The sequence below is a fragment of the Xiphophorus hellerii genome, chromosome 21, assembly GCF_003331165.1.
Source record: "Xiphophorus hellerii strain 12219 chromosome 21, Xiphophorus_hellerii-4.1, whole genome shotgun sequence".
Taxonomy (NCBI): Eukaryota; Metazoa; Chordata; class Actinopteri; order Cyprinodontiformes; family Poeciliidae; genus Xiphophorus; species Xiphophorus hellerii.
In genome coordinates, this window is record NC_045692.1 from 21004824 (window position 1) to 21031003 (window position 26180).

General features: G+C 38.0%; 1 protein-coding gene across 4 annotated transcripts in view; it reads right to left on the reverse strand.

The window, feature by feature from the left end:
* LOC116711933 (collagen alpha-1(XVIII) chain-like) overlaps positions 1 to 26180 on the reverse strand; it is a 70014-nt gene that overhangs the window by 4920 nt on the left and 38914 nt on the right. For 2 of the 4 annotated variants that reach the window (XM_032551562.1, XM_032551565.1), the window contains exons 5-36: positions 21550 to 21681; positions 15380 to 15454; positions 14106 to 14198; positions 12233 to 12365; positions 11272 to 11315; positions 10867 to 11040; positions 10697 to 10723; positions 9652 to 9705; positions 9480 to 9554; positions 9354 to 9401; positions 8212 to 8337; positions 8015 to 8068; positions 7570 to 7605; positions 7300 to 7434; positions 6285 to 6338; positions 6167 to 6202; positions 5917 to 5961; positions 5566 to 5628; positions 4471 to 4506; positions 4308 to 4391; positions 4165 to 4230; positions 4005 to 4067; positions 3810 to 3899; positions 3620 to 3655; positions 3487 to 3540; positions 3296 to 3352; positions 1805 to 1864; positions 1680 to 1721; positions 1255 to 1282; positions 1100 to 1168; positions 325 to 350; positions 151 to 249 (exon numbers count right to left, since the gene is read on the reverse strand). In XM_032551562.1, the coding sequence (XP_032407453.1) occupies positions 151 to 249; positions 325 to 350; positions 1100 to 1168; positions 1255 to 1282; positions 1680 to 1721; positions 1805 to 1864; positions 3296 to 3352; positions 3487 to 3540; positions 3620 to 3655; positions 3810 to 3899; positions 4005 to 4067; positions 4165 to 4230; positions 4308 to 4391; positions 4471 to 4506; positions 5566 to 5628; positions 5917 to 5961; positions 6167 to 6202; positions 6285 to 6338; positions 7300 to 7434; positions 7570 to 7605; positions 8015 to 8068; positions 8212 to 8337; positions 9354 to 9401; positions 9480 to 9554; positions 9652 to 9705; positions 10697 to 10723; positions 10867 to 11040; positions 11272 to 11315; positions 12233 to 12365; positions 14106 to 14198; positions 15380 to 15454; positions 21550 to 21681 (2214 nt within the window). The remainder of the gene's footprint in view (positions 1 to 150; positions 250 to 324; positions 351 to 1099; positions 1169 to 1254; positions 1283 to 1679; positions 1722 to 1804; positions 1865 to 3295; positions 3353 to 3486; positions 3541 to 3619; positions 3656 to 3809; positions 3900 to 4004; positions 4068 to 4164; positions 4231 to 4307; positions 4392 to 4470; positions 4507 to 5565; positions 5629 to 5916; positions 5962 to 6166; positions 6203 to 6284; positions 6339 to 7299; positions 7435 to 7569; positions 7606 to 8014; positions 8069 to 8211; positions 8338 to 9353; positions 9402 to 9479; positions 9555 to 9651; positions 9706 to 10696; positions 10724 to 10866; positions 11041 to 11271; positions 11316 to 12232; positions 12366 to 14105; positions 14199 to 15379; positions 15455 to 21549; positions 21682 to 26180) is intronic. The other 2 variants (XM_032551563.1, XM_032551564.1) reach the window with 2 other exon arrangements.

Here is a 26180-nt window from a genome sequence, read left to right on the forward strand (position 1 = left end):
TTTTTAGACAGACATTTTGCAGTAACCAATGAAACTGAAGATAAACGCATGGATGAGTTTCTCTAGATCTTGCTGAGTAATTAGTCCTCTAATCCTGGAAAAGAAGCTACTGATTATATTTCTTTACAAACCCAACAAACGACGACTCACCACCAATCCGGACCTCCCAGGTATGCCTGGCTGGCCCGGGAACCCGGCCTCCCCCTTTCCTCCCTTCTCTCCCTTCATGCCTTGGCCACCCTTAATCAGCTGTAAAGACACATAGGAGAAATTCACAACTCAAGAACATCAGCTGAAGAAAACAAGTGGAAGAGAGAAACTTACCCATCCACCTGTGGGGAGAAATGAACCTTTAAAAGGAAAAGAAAAAAGCTGAAAATGGCTTTTAAGTCAAGTTAAGTTTATTTGTCAAAGTGCTTCACACACTAAAAACATAATACTGCAACCAATTATAAAACAAGCAATAACCATAATCAAAATCACCCAGCAAATACACATCAAATATGCTGATTAATATTCAGTTGTTATCAGTCAAATCCAACTTTAAAGGAACTCAGTGTTTTCCAGTTTTCTGGAAGTTTGTTTCAGATTTGTGGTGCATAAAAACTGAAAGCTGATTCTTCATATTTTTAGTCACTAAGAGTCCCAGAATATTTCAGAACCCAGTTTAATTGTTTTATCTGAGCCTGTTGCAATAATGAACTAAAAAATAAGCTCAATAATTTTCCTTCTGATGATTAGTACTGTATAGTGGTCAGTTTTGTTGACAGAGATGTTATAATCCATTTTATTTTATGGTTTCAGTTGTAATGATTTATATTTTCTTTTTATTGTTCGATTTTTGTTGTTGGGTTTTATTTTGGATAATTAAAATATCTTCCCGTTATCTTTACAAAATTAAACATTCTTGGTCTCTGAAAGGGTGAACTTGCATTATTATGTCATTGAACATGGTTTCAAAACAGCAACATTAACATTTATCGCAATAATTACTGCCAAATTTGTTACAGTGATAAGCCTGGGCTGCACAAACAAAATCTCAGATATTCAAATCTCATTATTTGGTTGAATCTTTAAGAAAAAACGGTTTTCTACTTACTTTGGGGAGCTGGAAACCCTGGAAGTCCTCTCTCCCCCTTCTCTCCTTTTGCTCCTTGATGGCAGTTTCCTTAAATAGAAAAAACTCAGCATGACTTCTGTTGTGTTCCCGTCTTTAATTCTGACCGCAGCTACTGAAAAGAAAGTCAGACAGACCTGATGCAACTGTTCCATTGGGATGAAGCTGCAAACAATGATTTAAAATGTGTAAAAATCAAGTAATAAATATAATAATGAGAAAATTCGATTATGCTTTCTTTCCATGATGAGTTACAGTCCATGCAACGACAAACTGGATGTGGTTTCATTTCTACATCTGACAACTTGTGGCACTGAACCTTCACCTTCCCGCTGCTCCCATGCAGCATGCAGCGATATTTCAGATGGATCCTGAAGAATTTCTAAGGGATGAAAGGTTGGTTAGTGTGAGAAGAACATGCACGTTACTGGTAGAAAATGGGAGGATTAATGACGAAAACCAGACAGGCAGGAAAAACCCAAACTCTAAAAGGTGAACGATTAAAACGTGAAAAACAAAACGGTTAGTGGAGCCATGCTTCGTTCACAGGACTGTAACCTACAGGCATTTTGCAGTGAGGTCTGGGAGGGATGGGGAACACTGTCTTCAAAAATAAGGAGAAACATGATGGTGAACTTAAAAAAAAAAGACAAACAGTTGAGAAAAATCAAATAGATGGATATTTACTCCTTTGGGGCAGGTGAACATTCCTGGCTTGCCTGGGGGTCCTGGAGGTCCAGGAGGTCCCTGAAAGGGAGCAGAAGGAAAAAGTCAGAACAGAAAGTGAAAGTGGGAACTTCATTTTTTTTTATTTTTTCTAAAGCTGAGAATATGCTGAACAATATTTTCAGTTGTTGCTCCACCTCAAAGTGAACAACTACATCTCACGAGTCATCTTATCACTTTCTGCATTTCCATTAACCATATATTTGCAAATTGGAATTATGAAAATAAATTTGTTGAATGGAAAAACGCCAATTTACGTTTTTTGCAGTAGGATGAGGTATATTTCATTAAAACCCTTTTTTCTCATGTGATCAACAACAGGATGTTACTACTGGCAGAAACGACAAAGAAGACGACAGGAAGTGGTAGGAGGAATCATGACGCAGAATGTCTTATCACGTGAACAAACCTTTTCACCTGTAATTTGAATTGCATTTCTTATTGAATGGAAACACTGCAATTGCAAAATTGTGGGTTTTTTCCCCATTAACGGAATATCAACAAAGTTTTCTCCACATTTGTAATGGAAACGCAGCTACATGTGACGGCTCGCAAGCTGAGAAAATGTTCTATCCTTGAATCGGTGACTATGTATTTTGATGCCAAAGTCCTGTAGCAAGAAAACTTTCCCAAAGGATTAATGACAAAATGCTCCACAGCAGTGGTTTTAACATGATCTATTTTTGTTTTATAAGTCCAGAAATCATTGTTTGTTCTAGTTTGAGAATCTGAGACAATATGGTGCATCTTGGCAAAATGTTGCTTTGATTTGGGCACTAAATGATAAGCATTTTATTGTCTGGGTGGTTTTCTTCTACATAGAGGACCACTGGAGTTTATCAAGCGATTATTGTGGTTTTTGTTTCAAACAATTGAAACCAAGGTGCTTTCTGGGATATTCAGCCATGTTGAAATGTTCTGGTTTCTTCTCCTAATTTGTACTTTGACATCTGATATAATTTGCAAAGAGTGGAAATTGTGACAAGACGAGATTTAATAAGTTTTGGCTTTTTCTTATTCTTTAAGCTTTGTGTTGTAATGTTTGATTATTATGTTTTCTTATTTTGTTTCTCTGATATTTTACATGTTTGAAATAAAGACATCATTTATCATTATCAATGTAAATGAACGAGAAGTTTTGCGCACTGCAGGGATTTCTCCCTCTGTAGAAACATTTTATACTCACTGTAAGGCAGCTGATTTGGGATTAGCAATCTGAACCAGATATTACGGGCAATCGGATTGGGGCTGACAGTACCTGGTTTAGGAAAAGCTTCTTTATCTTTTTAATACTGCAATTTCTGAGATAAAGCTATACTTAAATGTGTTTTAGGATGTAAAGGTGTGAATACTTTCTGGTTTCACTGTAATTTGGAATTGTAATCATGTAAGAAATCATGGCAGGATCATATTTTTAGTGGATGAATCATTGTTAAAATGAGCCAAACTCACTGGTAGGCCATGAGGGTCTCCTTTCACTCCTTTTGGACCCAGTAACCCCGGACGACCCTGCCAACAAAAACAGAAACATTTTCTACAAACAGTTCAAGTTTCGTCTCAGACTGAAACCAAATCAATCGCTGGGAGAACTTTTAATTAAATTTAATAGCTGCACGTTTTTACATTTCACTCCTGGTGCTCACCTGTCGACCAGGGAAACCGATTTCTCCTTTTGGTCCTGGTGGTCCAACTGGACCCTGTTGGTGAAAGACCCACATAATCCAGCTTTACTTACAGATACAGACCAAATGTATCTTGCTCTCTGGGGAAACTTACAGAAACTCCAGGGGCTCCGGGAACGCCGTTGTCTCCCTGCCAATATGGATACACGCACTGCGTTGTGACTTAAAAGGTTTTTCTAACATAGTTACATCCAAACATCTCACTCACATCCATTACTTGTGAGTCTAACGCGTTAGAATGGGAACCAAGTGAAATGTTTATAAGTGCTGACAGGACCTATTACCTTGGTTCCTTTGGTTCCCAACGCTGCAGCCAGATCCGACATTAGGGATCCGTCTGGCCCGGTGAGGAATCCGGGTTCACCCTTTTCACCCTGCAGACAAACACACCAGGCAACAATAAGTGACAGGAGAACAGCAACAGACCAAGTTTTATTTATTCTAATTTTTCAAAAAAATGATTATGTATGAAAATCCACCTTTATCCCTTGAGGTCCCTGTAAACCTTGCAATCCAATGTCACCTTTTGGACCCTTTGGACCCTATAAGAATATTGGAAACTAAGTATTAAAAAAGCACACAATCAAAACCTCTTTTTATGTTATTTAATTCAGAACTAACTGATCTTATGATACTCACAGCAGGAACCTGAGTTTCAAATATTCCTGAGAAATTGAAGGCACCATCTGTAGCATTAAGCAGAAGCTGAGAAAACAAGAAAACGGCCAAAGGTTAGGCACACCAGAATCTGTGTTACAATCTGAGAGCCTGATGCCGCTTACATCCTGGAGGTTGATAACCGGTCCTTGAGGTCCAGGCGGTCCTGGAGGACCAGGCACACCGACTCCATCCCGACCACGTTCTCCCTGAAATAGACCAATGAGAGTTTAGTTTTTTCTCGGTTATAACCACTGGGCTTTACGCATCTATTGGTAATTGGTTCACCTTTATTCCTGGATCTCCTTTGTTCCCGTTTGCTCCCTGTGAACACACACACACACGCCCACACACACCCGCACACAGCAAGTTAAAGCAAAAATAAATGTATTTTCATGTATTGCAGGATGGCATTGTCATTGTTCTGCTAAATTTGATTGTTTTCTTTTATTTTGATGTGATTCTTACTGTAACCTTTGTGATTTAATTGTTAAGTGCTTCTTGTTTTTAAGTGCTTTATAAACCAATCAATAATTTTCTCATAAGTCTTTAAGCCACGCCCCTTTTTGGGGCTTGTCACACACCAAAATAGGGGCGTGGCTTAAGAGCTTAGCAACAGGTTTACTATAGGACCCTTTATTTATATAATTTTTGAATTGCAGTTGGGGGCTGCACAAAATCAGTCTGAGGACCACAAATGGCCCCCGGGCTACACTTTGAACAAATCCGACATAGCATGTATGCAATTATTATTATTTATCTATTTATTTTAACAATATATTTATTGAGTTTTTGCAAGTATTAAACATAGAAAACATACAGCTCTGGAAAAAACGAGGAGCCCACTGCACTGAACCCCATTGAAAACCTCCTGGTTATTCCACCCAATATTGATTTCTGAACTCTTCCTGAGTTAAAACATCAGTATTGTTGTTTCTAAATGAACATAAACTTCTGAAAAAAGGTCTGAAATCACTAGATCTTTTTTGTTATTTGGCCCATTTCTCATTTTCTGTAAATAAATACTAAATTTTTACTTGAGTAGTTTATAGAATAAAAGAACAATGTTCATTTTACTCAAACATATAGCTATAAAAAGTAAAGTCAGAGAAAATTATCATTTTAAGTGGTCTTTTTTCTAAAGCTGTACATTCAAACAAACATTGAACATTTCTCACCCACAATCAATGCTTAGTGTAAAAATAAATCAAATCAAGATTCAATTAAAAAAATAATAATTGTATTAATTATAATAATAATAATTTTTAAAATGCATGTAAAAATAAAGGGATAACAAGCACACATAAGTATACAGATAAATAGAATAAAGTTTCAATATTCTTGCTATGTATGCAATAATTTGTTATAAAAATAAAAACTCACCTTTTCTCCTTTCATTCCATCCAGACCAGGAAGTCCCGGTGGTCCTCTAACGCCTAGCTCCCCCTGCAGACACAAAACAACACCTGCATAATGAACAAATCTCCAGAATTTAACGCCATCACTCAGAGATTAACGCAAAACGGCAACGTTTCCCTGTGCCTCTGTGATTTGGTTTCATTTCTTCACCACAGAGTTCAGGTCAGACAGCAAGGAGCCAGAATCCAAACAGCATCTTTAGCAGCATGTGGCTGGAATCTGGCGAGCCGTGTCACAACGAGGGCTCATCTCACAGCGTTTTACTGACACTTTTAAGAAGCTTGTCTGATTTGGTGCAGCAGATATCAGGCTCACCTTTTGACCTGGCTTTCCCGGGTTCCCCTCCAAACCATCGTCTCCCTGTAACAGGCATGAAGGGGAAAATAAAGACGGGACAAACAAGAAAGTTGAGCTATGTGTGAATAAAAATGTCCGTCTGCAAAAAATATTTGTTTCACTGAGCGCCTGCCTAACATTAAACAAACCCTTCAGGGGGGAATGAGACGGTTAGATCGCTCCCAGAATCAAATAAGTGTCAACATGAACACACACAAAAATATTTCACCTTGGGGCCTGGGGGTCCGGGGACTCCTGGCGGGCCCTATAAACATAAATAAGGTGAGCAGTCGGCCCTTGCGGCGTGATTATGCTACATGAGGAAATGGATCACATTTATTCTGTACCTGAGGACCAGGGGAGCCTCCGAAATCCTCCAGCAGGCCGGATCCTTCCAGGTCCTAAGAGAGGCACAAAACATAACTTAAACACAACATAAACTGATGAAACTGTTCAAACAATAGTCTGGAGGTATTTAAAATATATTTCTGCTGAAACTTGGCTAAAAATACATCAATATTTGTAACCTCAACTATAAACTTATAGTTTATAGTTGAATTAAAGATTTTCAGACTTAATAATTGATTCTTCGTAAAGAAAAGAGTGGATTTCTTTTTATTAGGCGAGCTACTTCTGCAACTGCAACTTAAGAAATTCAGGAATTTGTTCAAAATTTTCATTAAAACAAAATTTAAAAAAATGCAGAATATGTGAAAAATTCTGATCATACTGAAACGAGATTTTATATCTCATTAACCAACATATAAAATGAGAAACTCTCTCAATATAATGAGATGAGATATAAACCGATTTCCAAATTTAAAAAAAAGAGAACAATTTTTAAGAATAGTTCTGGTAACACTTTATTTGACGGGTTGTGAACAAGACTTTTATGACACCATCATAAACATGAGTAAGTCTCCATGATTATTTGTGACTGTTGTCATAAAGTGTCATTCGGAAAATCATGACACTTTTAATACAAAGTTGACATTATTCAAAATGTCTCCGTTACTTGACATTAACCAAGAAATCATGATCTGACATAAATTTGTTATAAAAGTATTACTGATTAAACTTTAGCTTTAATAACATAAAGCTACATAATTTTTAAAGTTTAATCAGTAATACCTTTTGAAATGCTTGATTTGTAATGGACAGAAACTTGTGAAGACAGAAATCTGAGAGCATTAAAAACAAATGCATGCCACACTTTTCAGATTGAATTTGTAAAACCATTTGAAAATCACAATAGAATAAAATGCATTAAGTTTGAGGTTAAAAAGGAAAAAAATGTAGAAAAAGTCAAACTTGATGAATTTGTTCACCATAAGACACGCGTTGATCAAAGAAACACTGTACCTCTAGCGCCATGGCGAAGCGTCTTCCTGAGGGTCCGGGCGGTCCAGGAGGTCCAGGCGGACCCCTCGGACCGGGCTGCCCCTCGGTGCCAGTTGACCCCGGTAACCCTGGAAACCCTGCTGGACCCTGATCTCCCTGAGAGACAAACTGAGTATTGAATCATCACCTCCGAATCCCCTCATCGGCTCTCCAGTCAACAGAAAAAAAACATCCTAATTATTGCTGCTAATGGTTCATTATCCTTTCAGACGAGCAGTAAATAGATGGTACCTTTGGTCCTGGTGGCCCGCTCGCTCCAGGCTCTCCCTTTTAACAAACAAATTAAAAATAATGAAATAAAATTAGCAGTGCTGCCGACTGCAGACGGCTCTGGCTGGCGTTAAAAAGCGGAGCGGCTTTTAAAGCAGCACAGACTTGTTTACACTCGAGCTCCCTTGCTTTATTACTCCGTGGGGTCACCTCATTAAGAGCCAGGCTTTTTATGCTGGATGGATGGTAATTGTTTTTTTTTTAACCAGAGTGTTTGCAGAAGGTAAATTAGGGTTGCCCTGTGCAGAGGTTGCCATGGCAGAAATTACGCTAAGGCAGGTTTTCAAGTCAGGACAGGAATCGTAGATATTTACAATGTAAACATGTGAAAAAGGAGGATTTACAAAGTTAATGGGTTCTCTTAAAGTGGTGCATTTTATTTCTCAGTGATGAGTTTTAGACTCACCTTGTCTCCTTTCTCTCCTGCAGGGCCCGGGTCGCCGTCTTTTCCATCAACTCCCTGCAATAAAGGCAACAATTTATTTTATTTTTAGCAGATGGGCAGAACTACATAGAACCGCTCAGATCAGATCTCACTGAATTTTAGTGCTGAGATTAAATAATCCCATTCCAGATTAAAATGAGACGGGGTGAAAAACTCACGGCAAGTCCCGGTTCTCCATTCTCTCCATCTTTCCCAGGAGCCCCAGGAGGCCCCGGAACAACACCGCCAGCTGAGGATCCTGGGAGGCCAGGCAGCCCTGGGGGGCCCGGAGGCCCTGGGGGGCCCTGAGGACACATAAAATAATGTTGACAATTAATATTTTAACCTATAGTGCTTCCTTGAACAGGTTAGGTTATGTTTATGGTCTACACAAAACATGTTCAGTACATTTTTTGCACAAATTTCATTCTTAGACCATGGAGTTTCCATCTACTATAAACTCTTTGCAAAATAGACAAAAAAAATTAAGTGCGCTGAAAAGAGGTTGTTTTAGGGTCTCTGTCACTTTAAATCAGGGGTGGGCACTCCTGGTCCTCGAGGGCCGGTGTCCTGCAACTTTTAGATGCATCTCTACTTCAACACACCTGAGTCAAATAATGAGGTCGTTAGCAGGACTCTGGAGAACTTGACTGCACTTAGGAGGTGATTCAGCTGTTGGATTCAGGTGTGTTGGACCAGGGAGACGTCTAAGAGTTGCAGGACACCGGCCCTCGAGGACCAGGATTGCCAACCCCTGCTTTAAATCCTACTGAGCTTCAGTAGGGTTGAAGCTGGCCACGCCCCCCAACTCAACGTTTATACTCGCACGAGAAAATGGCTGCAAACAGATGAGCAATTATACAGCCATACATGTTTGAAAAGCATTAGTAGAGCCTCCTGCACAACCTACAAGAATGCAACAAGTGATCAACAAAATCCTTGTCTTTTCCAGTAGCCATTGTACAGCGCATACAGCGGTAAAATCAGCTCTGTTTGGGTTGCTAGGTAACGGATCAGTGTGACTCAATAATTGGGGAGTTTCTGAAATGGCTCCAGACACCAAACAGCATCTGATTGGTTTTTAGAAGCAGTTGAGACCCTAATGGAATAACAAAAAAGGGCATAATGTGAATTTTGCATAATAGATCCCCTTTAAAGAAAAGGTGATCTCTATCTACTAACTGGATAACAGATTTTTCTTAAAAATAAAGGAAAATTATTTATACATTTCTTACTTTGTGTTGGTCTAATTGATCAAATCTAAATAAATTACATTACATTTTGTGGTTGCAACGTGATAAAAACTGTTTTGGTGCCTTACCCTGACGACCTCGGTATCGCTGTCAAAGTCTTCGAATCCAGAGCCCTCCTGTGTAAAATCCAGGACCTTAACGTGAATTTATGGCATCGACATCTTAAAAAGAGAAGAAATGTATGAGGAACAAACCATGGAAGCTTTGCTGGGTGGACCAGGAGGTCCAGGAAGCCCGGGAGGACCAGGAACCCCCAGGCCAGGATCACCCTGAGGAAGACAGCAGCAACATTAGCTGTTGGAAAGTGTTTGAACACAAAGTCCCATCAGGATGTTTTTCTTTCATTATTTAGACTTTATTCGTTACTTTCTCTCCTTTTGGACCAGAATCTCCTGGCAGTCCAGGGAATCCTGCTGCTCCCTGGAAAAAAACAAAACAAAAACCAACATTTCAACCATGCTAACAACCCACATGAGAAAATTAAGGATTAAGATAAACAACTAAAAATGTCAAATGCAATAAGCACAAAAATGGAGATCAGGAAGATACAACAGAGTATTACGGCCACTAAAGATGGACTAAAAAGGAGGAGTGAATTTCCACCAAATATTTTGGGAAAACAAACTTGGAAATGTCTGAGTTTCAGATGTTGAAAATTTCAAACCTTTTTGAAAAATATTTCTGAGTTTCTCTAGCAATTTTAAAATTTTTCAGGCTAAAAAGTTTTTTCTAGCAAATGTTTGACTTTTCAAACAGAATATTTCAAAATGTCAGTTTTTCTAGCAAATTTTAAACTTTTGAAGTTAAGAAATGCTTTATTTTCTTCTAGAACATTTCTGAAATTGATTTCAAAATGTCTTTATCTTCAGCACATTTTTTAATTTTAAAACTCAGACATTTTCATTTTTTTCTGAAGATTTTGGAGATTAATCTAAAAATTTCTGAGTTTTATATTGCAATTTTTTTATTTTTCAAACTCAAAAATTTTCTGTTGTTTTTCATACAAATTTTCTGAGATGAATCTCAAAATTTACCTGCTTTTTATAGCAAAGTTTTGACTTTTCAAACTCAGAAATTTTCATTTTTTTCTAGAAAGTTTCTGAGACTAATCTCAGAATATTTGGAATTTGGACTATTTTGGCAGAAATTTACTTTTCTATTTTTCCATCTAAAATGTTCTTAGTATTGTGTCATAGAGAGAAGAGTGTGGGCCTAAAAACAAACAAAAATGTTTTAACTATTTTCTCCCAATGTGATGATGCCCTGGGCAGAGAGCCACATCCATTATATGTAAAATCACTGCTGAGTTTCCTAAGTTTTGTCCTCCATGTTGGATAATTCCTACATAATCTCATTTGATTTTACCTTTAACAGTAAAACATAAGACATCAGTGAAAGAGTTTTTACTCACTGGCAGCCCGCGTTCACCTTTCATCCCCTGGAGAACAGATAAAAATAGAAACACATCCATCAGTGTGTACTCTGCTGATAAACAACACATCACTGCTGCTCTGGAAAAAAACTGAAAGCTGCTGATTGCTGTAAATCAAACAAACAAGAAGATTCAATTAAAAAACTCACAGGCTCGCCATCTTTCCCAGGAAGCCCAGTTGGGCCTGCAGGTCCCTTTGGCCCTTGAGGACCTCTTGGTCCAGGATCCCCATCCCCACCTACTGCTTGTCCTGGAGGGCCAGGAGGTCCTGGAGGACCTGGTTCACCTGGTTCACCCTTCTGCCCTGTAGACACCTGAAGGGACTGAATGTTGAAGAGAATTCAGGTAAATACCTTCATCAACGATAAATCTAATAAATAAATACAGTCAGGTCAATCTGTCATTTTTATGTTATGATGTAATCAAAGGAAGGTTTCTGCTGCAGTAACTTTAGGACAGATTCAGCTCCGTGGATCTGGGACAGACTGCTTCACAGAGCTACACTTTAACGTGCTTAAAGTGCAAAATGTGTCCAGAAGAAGAAGCCAACTTACATCGTCAGCTTGTCTCTCAGAGGCAACCGCATGAGATGTTGTTGCTGTCAGAAAAACACGTGGAGAATATTTGATCAGTTCAGTTTCAGCTATGAGACAACAGACCAGAATGAGAAAGACGTGCTGGTTTGCTGCAGGTCAAGAGAAAAGAATACAGTGACGAGAGAGGTAAAGCGCCTCTTTAGCACCATCTGGTGGCCATCTTCTGAAATACAACAGGTGCTCAAGAGAATATCAGAAAATATTTAAAATTATAATACTCAATAATAAATACAAATAATACTATTATTACTATTAATAACATATCCATGTAAATGATCAATGAAATTATATTGATCAATAACAATATCAAAATATAAAGCATAAATCTAAATTAAAAATTTTAATATATTAATAAATATTAATACTCGTAATCAGATTTTATTTAATATGCTACAACAATATTAGAAACATAAAAACTAATTCATTTCTACAACTAAAGAAATATTTGATAACATACATGTGTAAATTGGTAACTAAATTAATAATATTAACAATTCTGATAATAAACATAAATGTTTATTATAATAAACATAATAAACATACAATAATAAATGTTTTCATTTAAGTATAAATGAAAAGTTGGAACTTATTATAATGAAAACAATTGTAATTATAATCAAATATTAGTTCTGTATAGAAATCATGGAAACTTAGAAATGAATGCATTAATCCATTTTAATACAAATATATTTGCTAATTTAGTTTTAAACATGTATTTTAACTAACTTAATAATGAATGTCCAATAATAATACATAAAAATAAAATAATGCTAAAGATTAGTAATTACAATCAAATGTACTAGTACTGTATAAGAATAGGAAATATAACTAATACATTTTAACATATTTTAAAAAACTATTAAATTAAATGCTGGTTAATAATCAAATTGCAATAATAATAATAATAATAATGTTTTACCTTTTATGGTGGTCATTTCCAACTCATGGCCAGATGACTCCTCATCATCTCCATCTTCATCATCGATTAGTGACGGTTCAGTGGGCGGAGCTTGGACTGGGGCGCCATATGTGGGATCCGGTGCTGGGAAAAGCTACAAACCAGAAATACAAGCTCTTTAAAAAAAAAAAAAAACATTAAAATTTGTAAAAAATACAAATAAAATAGAAATTATGGAGGACTGCCACTTCCTTCCTACATTAAACTCCATTGAGGTCATGCCTATATTACACATCCGCTCCAGATTTTACAGTTTAATTGTTTACTGGCTGCAACTGAATGTTTACAAAGCAAACCTGATCTGCTGCATAATTTTCCCATCAAAATGTTGACAGGAAAGCCAGAGAGCAAATTACAGCTTTGAGCAAAGATGCAGTTACTTGGCAAACATCAGTCCAAACATCGACAATATGGCTGCTTGTGAATTAGCAGGCAGTTAAAAAGATTAAAAACACATCATTCAAGACGTCTTTACAAAACGGAAACCACTTTTTAAGCTTTGATGAGGCAAATGGCACCTAAACCTGAAGAACATTCATGTTTCAGAGATGTTTGACTTTAGTTTGATGTGAATATAATATGGTTTAAATTATGCTAAATCAGGAGTGTCAAACTCCTTTTTGTTTTGGGCCAAATAAAGATCATAAAAGCTCTTGAAGGGCAGAATGTATCGATAAAACCTTTTCACAAACTGTTAAAGTATGAATGAATTCTTAAAATTAAATATTATTGAGCATTGTTTCAGTGTGATACTTATTGTGATTTTTTGCAATAAAAATCAAAGTGTTTGTGGTATAAATTTGGAAACATTTGCGCTTATGTATGACAGTAAATGTGATTTTTTATTACTTGCTGCATAGATCATGGACTATAATCTGACATGAATTAAAGCTAAAGCAGCTGTTTAGTACAAGTAAGAAAGTTTTATATAATTTTTGAGAAAAATCTGCAATAAACTGCCAATTATTAGCGCAAAAAGGGCGGGGATTTGTTGATTTGTGTGAATTTCCACGATAATTCTCAAGAAATTTGAGGGACTGACTGATATAATTTGGCAGTAAACACATAAAAACTGCATTGATTTGATTGATAAAATATTTAAGCACACTTAGTGTTTAGTTAGAATCTAAAGTTGTGATTATTTTTAGCTTTATCTGCTCAACAATAAGCTCCTTTTTAAATGTATTTATTTATAAACAAAGTCAGAAATCCAAACCATAAAAAGGGCTTTGAACCTTATTAAGAGAAAAACAATTTCTATTTCTTTTTATGCCAAAATCTTTACCATTCTTGATTTGTTCAGAAATAATTCTCAACATTGTGGCATTTACAAAACTATATTGAAAAAAAACCCAAAAACAATAAATGTTGTGCAACACATAAAACTACATTTTGTATTTAACAAATTAACTGTCTTTTTATATCATAAACATTTGGGAGAAGCTTTCTTTTTCACAGTGACTTGGAATATAATTTGATATTTTACAGCTACGTTTTTCCTGGTGGCCACCGTCAGAACTGGGTGACAAAGAGATTTAATTTAACAAGACACACTTTCAGCTGCGGATACCGATCCTTTCATCCGGCCGGTGAAATAAATCCGACAGGTTTCCCTGTGGAGCTATTTCTGGACGTGTAATAATGTAGCTGACTTTCCCCCCTTGTCTGCCAACCCGGCACCCTGCGGTGTGTGTTTGAGAGCACTGAATTGGCAGACAGCAGCATATATCAGGGCGTTCCAGTCTCCAACAGGCCTGCAAGGATAAGAGCTGTTTTCTTTGGTTTGGGTCCAGCACAGTGAAATGGCAAAAAGCCAGGAGAACAGCGAACGCACCATGGGGTATTCTCTCTCCTCCACAATCTTCTTAACTTCATCTCCTTCCTTTGAGTCATCATAATCTTCATCTCCGCTCCCAAAACCAGACGCCTGAAGCAAACATGAGAGCAGGGGAATAAAAGAATTGGAGTCACAAGATAAACATTTAGGAGAACAGAGAAGATGGACGGAAAAATAATCAGAGTTCAGGCGGGAGGATGAGAAAAGAAAATCAGTCTCTAAAAAAAAAGATTTTTTAAAAGCATAATTCCAAGATTAAACAATTATATTTAGGAGAAAACACATTTTAGAGCCAGAAACATCAATCAAAATATAGATTTTTTTGTCACAAAATGCTTCAAAAGAGCCAAGTCTTTGTAGGAGAGAGAGGAACGACCATATAAGGTTAGGATACCTGTGTTGTAAAGAGAAAGCTGATCATCTTACTGGCCATCTCACAGCTGTGAAAAAGTTCTGCATTTTTGTCACATTTCAGAAAATGAACCTGATATTAGAACATTTAAACACTTGACCTGGGAAACATTTGAAATATCCAAAATAAATTAAGAAAACAGAAACAACAAATAAAATAAATGATGAAATCTTTGTAAACAGAAATATATTTCAAAAAAAGGTTTAGGTGAGACCAAAGCACCAGATTGAAGAATTTTATCATTTGGCTTTTGGCAAAAAAAAAAAAAAAAGAGAGAAAAGAGAAAAAAAATAAATCAAGCAAATGACAATTATTGAGTTTCTGTTAATTTATCAAGTGATTAATTGATTTATTGTTTATTGTGACATGCCTACCTCATATATTAGATAGATTCATCACATACGTAGGGAAATATTTAAAGCTTTTCTTTATTGTAAGTTTATTACTCACAGAAAGTAATTAAAATCCAAAATTCTGAATAATTCTGAAAACTAAAATGTGACATAATTTAAATAACACATATGTACTGAATAAATTATTTTATGTTATGGCCATTCTGATAAACCAACTGATAGAAAAACTCAACTGGAATCTAGATGTTTTTTTATGAGAAACCAAAAAAAATAAACTTTTTCTGCATAGTAGTAGTTTTGTGAATACAGGTCCAGTTAGTTCTGCAAAGTCTTAATTTTTTAATCAATTAATATATTTCTCTGCTTCTTGTTTTCATTCTGTCATAGTCATAGAGTATACTGCAATACTCTACTCCCGCCAGCAGAGGGCGTACTAACCATGGGTTTTGAGCAGTTTTCCTGCGCGCTCCTACAGAGGGAAGCAGAGTTTTTAATTGCAGACTCACGTAAGGATCGTCCTCCTCACACTGGTCATCTGGAGCTGTGGGATCCGACTTCAGCACCAGCTGCTGGATGGAGCCCTGCAGACGGTGAAGAGCGATGAACATCAGTGCTTCATATATGCTTTTTATGGATGCTTAACTGTAATGTCGCTCTAATATTTATACTTGGAGACCCAAACCTTTCTCAAACTTTTTACATAAAGTCACATTAAACCACAAACTTCAAGGTAATAGACCACAATAAGTGCAGCTCAAGGAAATTTAAATCAAATGCAACACATTGTCACGTTGCCTCGTTTTGATTGACACTATTTATGGTTTGAGGTTTCCACCACCAGCTGGATTCTCACTGCAGGTGGAGTTAAACCTTTCATAACATTACAAAAACACAAACTCTTACCAGGTGTTTTTGTCTAGTTTCTATTGGAAATATCTTAGTTTGCTTGAAATAAGACAAAACAAACTTTTCAGCAAGAAATTGGAGCTTGTTTTAAGTCAATAACTGCTTATTATTGATGAATCTCCCAGTTAAAATTGTACTTTTTCATTAATACTCAAACTTTTTTATTTTTTATTTTAATTATGTTTCTTATTTAATTGCAAAATTTAGATTTTTTGACATTAGCGGAATATCGGAAAGGTTTTGCGCACAATTATAATGGAAACGCATTGCAGGATGGGCCAAGTCAAAGTCCAGACTTAAATCTCTCTGCTTGTGCACACAGATGTTCTCCAGGCAGCCTGGAGGCAGCTGAATAGCTTCGGCTATTTTGCAAATAAAAATAGGACAAAATAAAAGGTTTTATGATGTGTAAAGCCAGAAGAGAGAGACCAAAAAATACTGGCAGCTGTAAATGTGGTTCTTGCTTTGGTCAGCAATAAAATTAACCAACTTTTATTTTTGTACATTGATTTCATTCATAGATAAAGCTTTGGGGGAAATTTTAGACTTTAATTTGTGAGCCCTAAAGATATCCAGATGAGTCAAATGCTTGACATGTAGATCTAAATCTTAGGTTATAGCGACATTATTATTTATTTTCCTGTTTATTTACAGATTACTGCCGTAAAGGTGGTCAAAGCTGCTGGGATCACACAGGTGGGAATGAAGTCTAAAAAGTCTTCCCAAAGGAGATTCAGCCAATTTTGTTGACGTAAAGATGAAGCCAGAAGACAAAACACCTGTTTTTAATGCAACAAGGCGCTGCCTGTGAAATCTCGATGTGGTAGAGAAGTGATAAACAGAAACGGATGGAACAAATAGAGAGAAAGAAGAGGAATGGGCGGATAAGAGCCGATGGAGCGAGCCAAATCACAGACATCTGTTTGTGCAGTAAACAACACATCTGAAACAAAGAATGTGCCACGTAATCCATTCTGCAGCTTTAAAATGAGAATTCACTCGTTCATTCCATTGGTTTGCATGTTCAGCTAATTGATTAAATTAATGTAAACAATTATACACAGTTTGGGTCCAAGGATCCAAATGGGGAATGAGGTTGATTTATACATTTTACATTAAATAATAATCTGGGTGGGTGAAAATATTTTCTTTCTGAGAAAACAAGCAAACTTCATCCGCAATAGTTTCCAAAAGATACAATATCCATTTCCTTCTGAATATGCAGAATTCCCATTTCATAAATTATGATTTTTTTCCCCATAATTTCCATAATTAGATGATTTTGTAACTGAGTTAAAAGTACTGCAGTGGCATTAGTTCAGGAATTAGGAAGGTATTCTTTTGTTGGCTGATTTTGTTTCTCTTGTAAGCTGAAACCGAAACTTCAAATTAAAAGTTAACATCAGAACTGCGGCACAGCTAGCAGAAGCAGGAAGGTAGAAAAGCAGTAGATTAATATCCACCGCCTAAAAGGCTCATCGGGTTGGTTATAATGCATTTTTTCCCTTAGAGGTGGACAACAATTACATTTAGCATCAACACTGCAGCACAGCTGTCTGCCACAGGAATCTAGAAAAGCAGAAATTTAGAAGTTCCCACTGGCAGTTACAGAACATAAGGTATAGACTTATGTTCTGTTTACAAAACATGTATTCCTTAGAGGAGGAGGAAGTTAGAGGAGCAGTAAGTGCTAGCTTCATTAGCACTGCGCAGGTTTTTGTAGTTTAAACGGCCATTCGCAATTACTTCAAAACGTAGGCAAAGACTAACAGATGGTTGGATGAAGAAACAGGCAGGTGGACCGATGGATGGACATTTTTCATTTCCTTTACTGACATTTTAATACCTGGAAAACCCTTAAGTAATACTGTGTATGTTTTCAGGCTGCGTCTTTATCTCTAGACCTAATGTGTCCTTAAGATCTTTACCTTATTATCAAAACAAAAAAACGTTTTACTTTTAGGAAGGAAGCTTTCAACAGTAGCGATGGGTTCATAAATTGATGGACACAGATGTAATCAAACTGGAAAGCTGGAATGAGACCATGTGTATGACCAAGTTAAACTTTTATTGTTCTTTCTTCTTCCTGTGTGTTCATCCAAAGCCACGAGTGAGGCTACGGCTGCAGAGAGCCACTGCTGAATCAGGCCTGTTATTGCTTTCTGAGAGATGATCTCTGACTGAGCTGCCAACTCAAACACTGAGCAGCTGAACAGACACTACTGCTCCTCCTCGTCTGAATGTAGCGGGGAAGAGGAGTGATGAAATACATGGGGCTTACTCTGAAGAGGTAGTAGAACCAATGAATCAGTTCTCTTGTCTTATAGCAACCATATTTAATCTTCATAACTGAGCATCTGCCTCTCATTGTATAGTTAGGGAACAGAAACAGTAAAATAGCAAAGGTATGACATGCAAATCACCCCTGAATGGAGGGAATCCAGCAGTTCATTCACAAAATGCAATGTAATTTAGTTTTCATAAAAGCAAAGTTAATTGCAAACAGTATTTTACAGTTAGATGTACAAAATTATGAAGATGCTTTGGTTGTACAGCAGTCTGAATACTTTACATTCTTTCCCTCAAGGTTGGAGAAAAAAAAGGTAAAAATATCACAATGATGGATGACAAAGAATGACGACTATACAGAGAAAAGTCACAGCGTCTAACTTATAAAATGTTAGACCCTGGGTTAAAAAAGACTTTTACAAATATTTTAAGTTTTGAAAGTAGGAAATGAAACCCTGCATTCGATAAACTTTGGGTCTTTTCATACTTGATGGTGCGGTAGACTATCAGGACCAAAACTGCAACATTTATTAAATTTTCTCTTGCTGCGGTTTTCTTTCACACTGGACTGTGTCAAACAATCCAAACTAATTCAAACACCAATTCTCCTCCTCGCCTGTGAGGGCGCTGCACTAGGAACTATTGCAGGAAATGACATAAAAACCTCTGAAGAAGACACTGAGCTCTACTTCCTTCTTCACAAAATATAAACAAAAATGGAGTAGCGTCAGATTTTAGCAGCTGTAGGATTCCTCTTTTTCTTTGGTAAAAGACCACAAGCCATTCCTCTCGCTAGTGCTAGCCACACGTTTGTTTTTGTTGTGTTTACCCAGAATGCCATTGTTTGGCACTCATATAGACATTTGAACTTCACTTCAACCAAGCCAAGACTTAAGTTTGTAGGCAGACCAAAGTTCACTCTTTTGGTCCGCATCAGAGTTCGATCATTCTTACCTCCCCAAACGAACCGGACTTTCCAGACAAATGGACTGGAGTTTGATTGAAACAGATCAAACAATACAAAGTTTATTTGAAATAATCAATAGTATAGATTGAAATGATTCTAATTTAATGCCTGATGTCCCCAGAAAATAAAATCAGAGTTGTATTTTTAAGGATTTAAAGTGTTTAGAGAAAGATGGTGCTGTTTCAGATTTTAAAAATCCACATAAGTTAGTTTAAATTCCTCAACTGGAAATGAAAAACAACTGTTAGATGGATTGTTCCAAACCTAAATGGACTCCTGTCTGAAGCCAAACAAGGAGCCTTCAATAAAAACAAACTCCTTCCTTGGTTCTTTGAAAGCTTCTCAGATTTCTCCAATAACATATTAACCACGTAAAACATTTACGATAGGAACCTTTTTCCTCCTCTTTCCACTAAGAACTTATAGTTTTCCCATCATATGAACTTGCTTTAGTGAACTGCCAGGGAAGGTTTCCCATCTTTCATGTCAGTCCATTTTCTCCTGTTTATAAATTACAAATGTTCCAAATTCACTATGAAATTATGGTCGATGTTTATACAGGGCTGATATTTTAAATAATAAACCAGAGACAGGAAGGAAACAAGCTGACAGCTGTATGCACAATATGGATGGATGGACAAAAGAGGATCTGCAGGTTTCACCAAGTTTTAATGCCAACTTGAATAAAATTTAAGACAGGAAAGCTATATATGGGGGATCAATCATAATTAGCAAAATTACAAAATTTCTGGGGTTTGTTTGTGGCTCTTAGCAGCGTTTTAAATATTAACCTTAAACACTAACCTTAAATATTTTTTTTAGCAGAGAATGCGGCTAGCTTCACATAATGAGCTAGTGGCGAAAACAAACTTTATCCAATCAACTGGAGATAAATTTATGCTAAAAGTGCTTGACAATCGCTAGCTCTCCTCCAGTAAAGCAACCGGCGACATTCATAAAAGTGAAATTTTCCGCTAGTAAATGTGCAAACGTGAGCTTGTAATGAACGTTAAAACATGTTCAACTTTATTGAACATATTTAGACTGTCGCGTCCCTTTTGTTGTGTTTCAACTGTAAGCTGTCAATCACAGACACAAAAAGCTAGCTAGCTAGCATGGTTCATTAGAGGCTAATTAGCGGTAGCCTCAACATTCGAGTCACAGAATGAAGATGGTGGAGCATGACTTTGGGCCATATCGAAAGTCTGACTGTTCTTAAAGGGCCGGTTATGACAGAATATATTGATAAAACCAATTAAATTGTCAAAATATCAATAAATAGCTGTTGATAAAAAATTTTGTGATTGTTTTTATATATTTTTTGCAATCAAAATGACAGATTTTGTGGTGAAATGTTTGTAAGAAATCTTTACAATATTTGCGCTAATGTGACTTTTTATTACCTACGGTATCAATTACAGACTATAACTTGACATCAGGTAAGGCTGAGGCAACAGTTACTTAAACCCAAATATTTTAACCAATTCTGAGAAAATTTGATCAAAATCAGAAAAAATATAGGGATCTGTTGATTTTGTGTGAATTTTGAAGATCTGTGAAAAACTGGAAGGACTTATTGATGTAATTTGGAGTTTAAAGGGCCACATAAAAAGCTAAGGCGGGCCACATTTGGCCCGCGGACCTGGAGTTTGACACATGTGGATTAAAAGAAAGAAGGATGTAAGAATGGATGGACAGTTGGGGGAAAAAAAAATGTTTTAAAATGTGTAAAAATGATCTAATCTTCAGAAGTTTTATTGGTGTTCATAATATAAACCTGAGATTTTGATGAGGATCCTGATAAAAGATCAAATCAGTTCTAGAAAAACCACCAACTATAAACAAACAACTGATATTCAGTTCACCTCAAATGATTTCTCCCCACTATTATTAGACAAATAATGCATTTTGTCAGGAAATCCCTGGAACTTTTACTGTTTTATTGTCCGTTACAACAACACTGAGGGCTGATTGCACCTCCTGCACTTCTAATCAGCTAAACTCCAGAGTATTTTTAACAGCTACTGTGGGGGATTGGGCTTTCTATCCTAGCATATTTATCAGTGATTTGGTTCAATTCAACGTCTCAGAGAGACGCTCAGCCATATTTCAAACCTGTAAATCACAAACAGCTTGCCATTTATGAGCTCTCATCGGAGAAGACAGCACTCAGACACATGTGGTCTTTCATTCTGGGGTCTCTTGTGGTGGCCGTAAAGCTGCCAACAAAGATGACTGTGTTCACATCAGAAAATGCAACGGAGACAACCGCCCAAACATCACATCTGTCTGCATTCTGGGTCTGGATTCAGTCACCGCCGTGAACTCACTGATCCAAACGCACTGACATCAGGAATGAGGGGCGAAGCTAGCCGGATTTGCAGCTGTCAAACACGTCTAAGAACAAACAGAGCAGGGGCTTCGTACGGGGCTCTCCATTACTTAAAATGATGGATGGGAAGCAGCTTTACTTTGCACTCGTGTGCACATTTGCATGGTAAATAAAAGACTCACCACAAACCGAGGAAGACCCGTTCCACCGGCATTCCCCACGAAGATCCCGGAACTGGACTCAAAGGTCAGAGGTTGGGCGCTCCTCGTGAAGGCCACTTTGTGGTATTCCTCACAGTCCATGTAGAGACGGATCTAAAGGGACAGGACAACAGAAATGACAAGGAAAACTAGAAGCATTGAAAGACAAACTAAATGCTTACATACATTCAGTCAAAATATGACACAAAACAGCCACCAGACTGAAATGAATTTTGACTTTACCACACTAGATCCATTAGCAGGTTATTATTTCACTATAATGTATAAGCTGCTTGTTAAGCTGCTACCCCAGCGACACTACCCCGGATAAGCAGAAGAAAATGGATGTAAGGATGGATGGATACATGGATATAATGTATAAGAAATACCAGCGAAACTGGTATTTCTCTTCAATATTAAGGAGTTATTTGCTTAAAACGAGCTCCTACATCTTGCTGAAAAGTTGCTTATGAGTTAGTTTGGTCTTGTTTCAAATGTAATAATATATTTGTAGCCCTCACTTAAGCAATATTAGTAAATAAGTGAGTTTTGGGTTCTTTACTTCAGTATACTCTCTACTATTTAATTTGAATCTCTCTAATGCTTTTGGGTCAATCAGCATTTGAACACTACTACAGTAAATTACACTACACACTGTGTAAAGTGAACTCAGTAACCCTTTTTAATTAGGCAATAATAATAATAAAATAAGGAAATGGCAGGTTTTTGGGTTTCAGGCAAAACAGAGCATTGTTCCAACAGTACAATGAATCTCCATAAACAGTGTAAACACCAGTTATATAACCCACTATTGTAAAAATCTAACCTAATGCCGGCAGAAAATATACTCTATGTTGCAGGCCTGTTCCGATGCTCATGCATGTAGGAATCCCACCGACTCAACAGTTCAGAGCCTCTTCACTCAATGAGCAAAATATTAAAGTACAACTCAGTACCTTGTGGAATCGTGATTTTCCATAGATGAATCCGGGCAATACTTCGTCCTGTGTTCAGATGGACCTTAAAGCGATCCGAAGAAACAGCGGTTCAGGAATGATACAGTTGTGTGGTTTCCATGCGCTCTCCACGTGCTCCACAAATACTGGCCCTCAGTTCCCACGTTGCCAGAGGTACTCTGAGCGACGCGGGCACTCAGAGTGACTATCTGGAGTCCGGGTCTCGTTATCCAGTCCGGTAACGATCTTCTGTAAACCTTTAAGTTCCACTCTAGCAGCGAAACAGCGGCCTACAGTAGTCCATGTTAGCGAACCGCTAGGTTAGCTTCGCTCTAACTCCCGAGTAAATACAGCAGCAAATAAACAAACATACAGTCCAACAGCTTCTCTTTGAAACTCTACTGTGTCCTGCTAACTTGCATACTGTATATTATAACTTCTCCTTACGACAAGTCTCAGCTTACTTACTTCGAAACCAGCTAACTGCTCCTCCTCCGCTATCACCTCTCTCGCTCAACCAACTCTCTGCTCCGCTCTTCTTCGCTGCTTTTTTCTTCTCTTCACACCTGTGCTACCTTCACAGACCGTACTCCCGTAGGAAAATACAATTTTCACTGGCAATTCCCCACAAAGTAAAGATAACTTATTTTAAACAATGCAAACATATTTTTATTAGCTTCATATGAACTTTGAAATGTTACTTGAAACAAAAGGATATAATAAATGAACTTATCCTTGCTATTTATTATCTTATAAATCTTTTATGTTTTTACTATCCAGGTTACACCCTCCCCCCACTAAATGTCTGGTGTCCTCAACAGACTACCAAAGAACTACAAAAACTTCAAGAATAGGATGAACCTAAATAGAATACCCTAGGGGTGTTAATCTTTACCTATAGTAATGACAACCCCTCGATGGATAATAGTAATAGGCTGATCACTAGCTTTCCCTGGCTCATCATAGGTTAATCGAACCACTGGTTTAATCTGTCTCTTTGGCCTTAATTTAGGAGTGTCGTACAACTGATTACGAGTTTGTGGTTTTGGAGTTTTGACAGATGGGCCGACTCTGGAATTCAAATCACGTTCTGGGGCAGAATCTTGTTCATCTTCTCCATATTGGTCAGGCTCCTCATGAAAATCCTTCACTGAATTTGCCTCAGACTCACTGCCCTGAATGGATCCGCTATCCTCCAGTTGCAGTTCCTCATCACTGCTATCCGTAGCATCTTTTTCATCAGCAACATTGTCCTGTTCATTCCCACTGGCCTCTTGTGCAGCTGCTTCAAATCTGATAGTGTGTCTCAATCCTTCTTTCACTCTGTCACGAGTGTAGTAGCGTTTTTGAGGCTCATAGTACTCATATTCTGAGGCCGAATCAGACTCCAAGGATAGCTGAGGTTCAGACACAACTGTAGTCTGCTTTGGTGTCTTGATTTTTGCTTTCTGTCTATTCGAACAATGCCGGCCCTCTGCAGGGGTGGGCAATCTCACTTGTTGGTCAATAGGAAGGATGTGATCTCTGTGGATTGTTTTCAGATGACCACTTCCGTTCTCTTTCTTCAGTTGGTAGACAGGAAGATTGGGCATTTTCCCAACAACCTGATAAGGTATAGGACTCCATCTTGTTTGCAACTTATGCTTCCCTTTTAGACCCCAGTTCTTTAGCAAGACTCTGTCTCCTACTTCTACAGTCTGGAAACCAACTTTTCTGTCATAAGCCGTTTTATTCTTTTGATGGACTTTGTCTGCTGTCTCGGACGCAAGCTTATAGGCTTGATGAAGGTCTTCCTTTAACTTCGACACATAGTGCGAGTGACTCTCATCAGCTTTGTCAGTTGTCGTCTCAAAGCACAAGTCTACTGGCAATCTGGCTTCACGACCAAACATTAAAAAATAGGGTGAAAACCCAGTTGCATCACACCTGGTACTGTTGTATGCATGGACCAAATAAGGAACATGCTGGCTCCACTGACGTTTCTTTTCGGTGCTTAGAGTACCCAACATCGAAAGCAATGTTCGATTGAACCGTTCTGGCTGAGGGTCTCCTTGCGGATGGTATGGGGTAGTCCGTGATTTTCGTATCCCCATAGTCTTCAGTAAGTCTTTAATCAGGCGACTCTCAAAGTCTCGTCCCTGATCAGAATGGATACGAGCTGGTAAACCATAGTGGACGAAAAACTTATCCACTAAGGTTTTGGCCACTGTTCGAGATGTCTGATTCTTGGTTGGGAACGCCTGGGCATAACGTGTAAAGTGGTCGGTGACCACTAAAACATTGCTCATCCCTCTTGAATCAGTCTCCATCGAGAGAAAATCAATGCACACAAGATCCAATGGACCACTACTGGAGATCTGGTGAAGTGGTGCAGCTTTCTGGGCAGGAGTCTTGCGTGTTATGCATTCACCACATCTTTTGATATGTTGCTCAATGTCTTGACTCATTCTTGGCCAGTAGAACCTCTGACGGAGTAAATCCAAAGTTCTCTCTATGCCTAGGTGTCCTGAGTCATTGTGCACTGATCTCAATACAACATCATGGAAGATCTTTGGCAGGACTAACTGATGAATCTCCCCACCTGAGTGACGCTTGGTGATGCGATAAAGCAGACCATCTTTCAGTATGGTCAATTTGTCTTTCTCTCTTTTCAGAAGCAACAGCTCTGGACTGGTGCCAGACCACTGATTAAGCGTAACTGCCTGGACAGCTGGACCAATGACTGAGTCATCTTTTTGCGCCTGAACAAGATCAGCTTTTGAAACATGTTCTAGAGACTGCAATTCCATTCTCAGTGGGAATGCATATATGTCTGGTATGCATTCTGGGGAAGCTCCAGTTTGGTCTACACATCTGGTTGAACACTCTGGGTTTTCTGATACCTGCAGCCTCCTGCAGATGGATTTAACAGCTGCCTCAGGTATAGTCTCCCATTCGGTGTCATCAACAAAGTTCCTGGAGAGGATGTCCGCATCTATGTTGTGCTTGCCTGGACGATAAAGAACATCAAAGTCGTACGTAGACAAAGCAGCCAACCATCTATGTCCCACTGCATTGAGTTTGGCAGTGGACAGAACATAAGTCAAGGGGTTATTGTCAGTACGTACTGAGAAGCGCGCCCCATAGAGGTAGTCATGGAAGCGATCCACCACCGCCCACTTTAATGACAGAAACTCAAGCTGATGTATAGGGTACCGCTTCTCAGACTGACTTAGTTTCCTGCTGGCAAAGGCAACTGGCCTTAGTTCCCCTTCTTGTAGCTGGTATAGTACAGCCCCCAGTCCCTTGAAGCTAGCATCCACATGGAGCTCATAGGGCTTTGTAGGATCAGCGAAGGCTAGTACTGGTGCATGTGTTAGGCAATGGATAATCTGATGAAAAGCTTGTTTGCAGCAGTCATCCCACCGTTCTCCAAAGGGTTCCGACTCTTTCAGGTAGGACTTATTGAGGTCTGGACTCTTTTTCTTGCTCTTTTGTGTTGGAGCATAGCCTTTAGTCAGTTCAGTGAGGGGTCTCATAATCGCTGCATAGTTAGCAATAAATCTCCTATAGTATCCACAGAAGCCTAAAAAGGATCTTAGAGACTTTAGGTCATGAGGCTGAGGCCAGGCGGTCACTGCCTCAATCTTCTGTGGATCAGGAGAGACACCCTCAGCA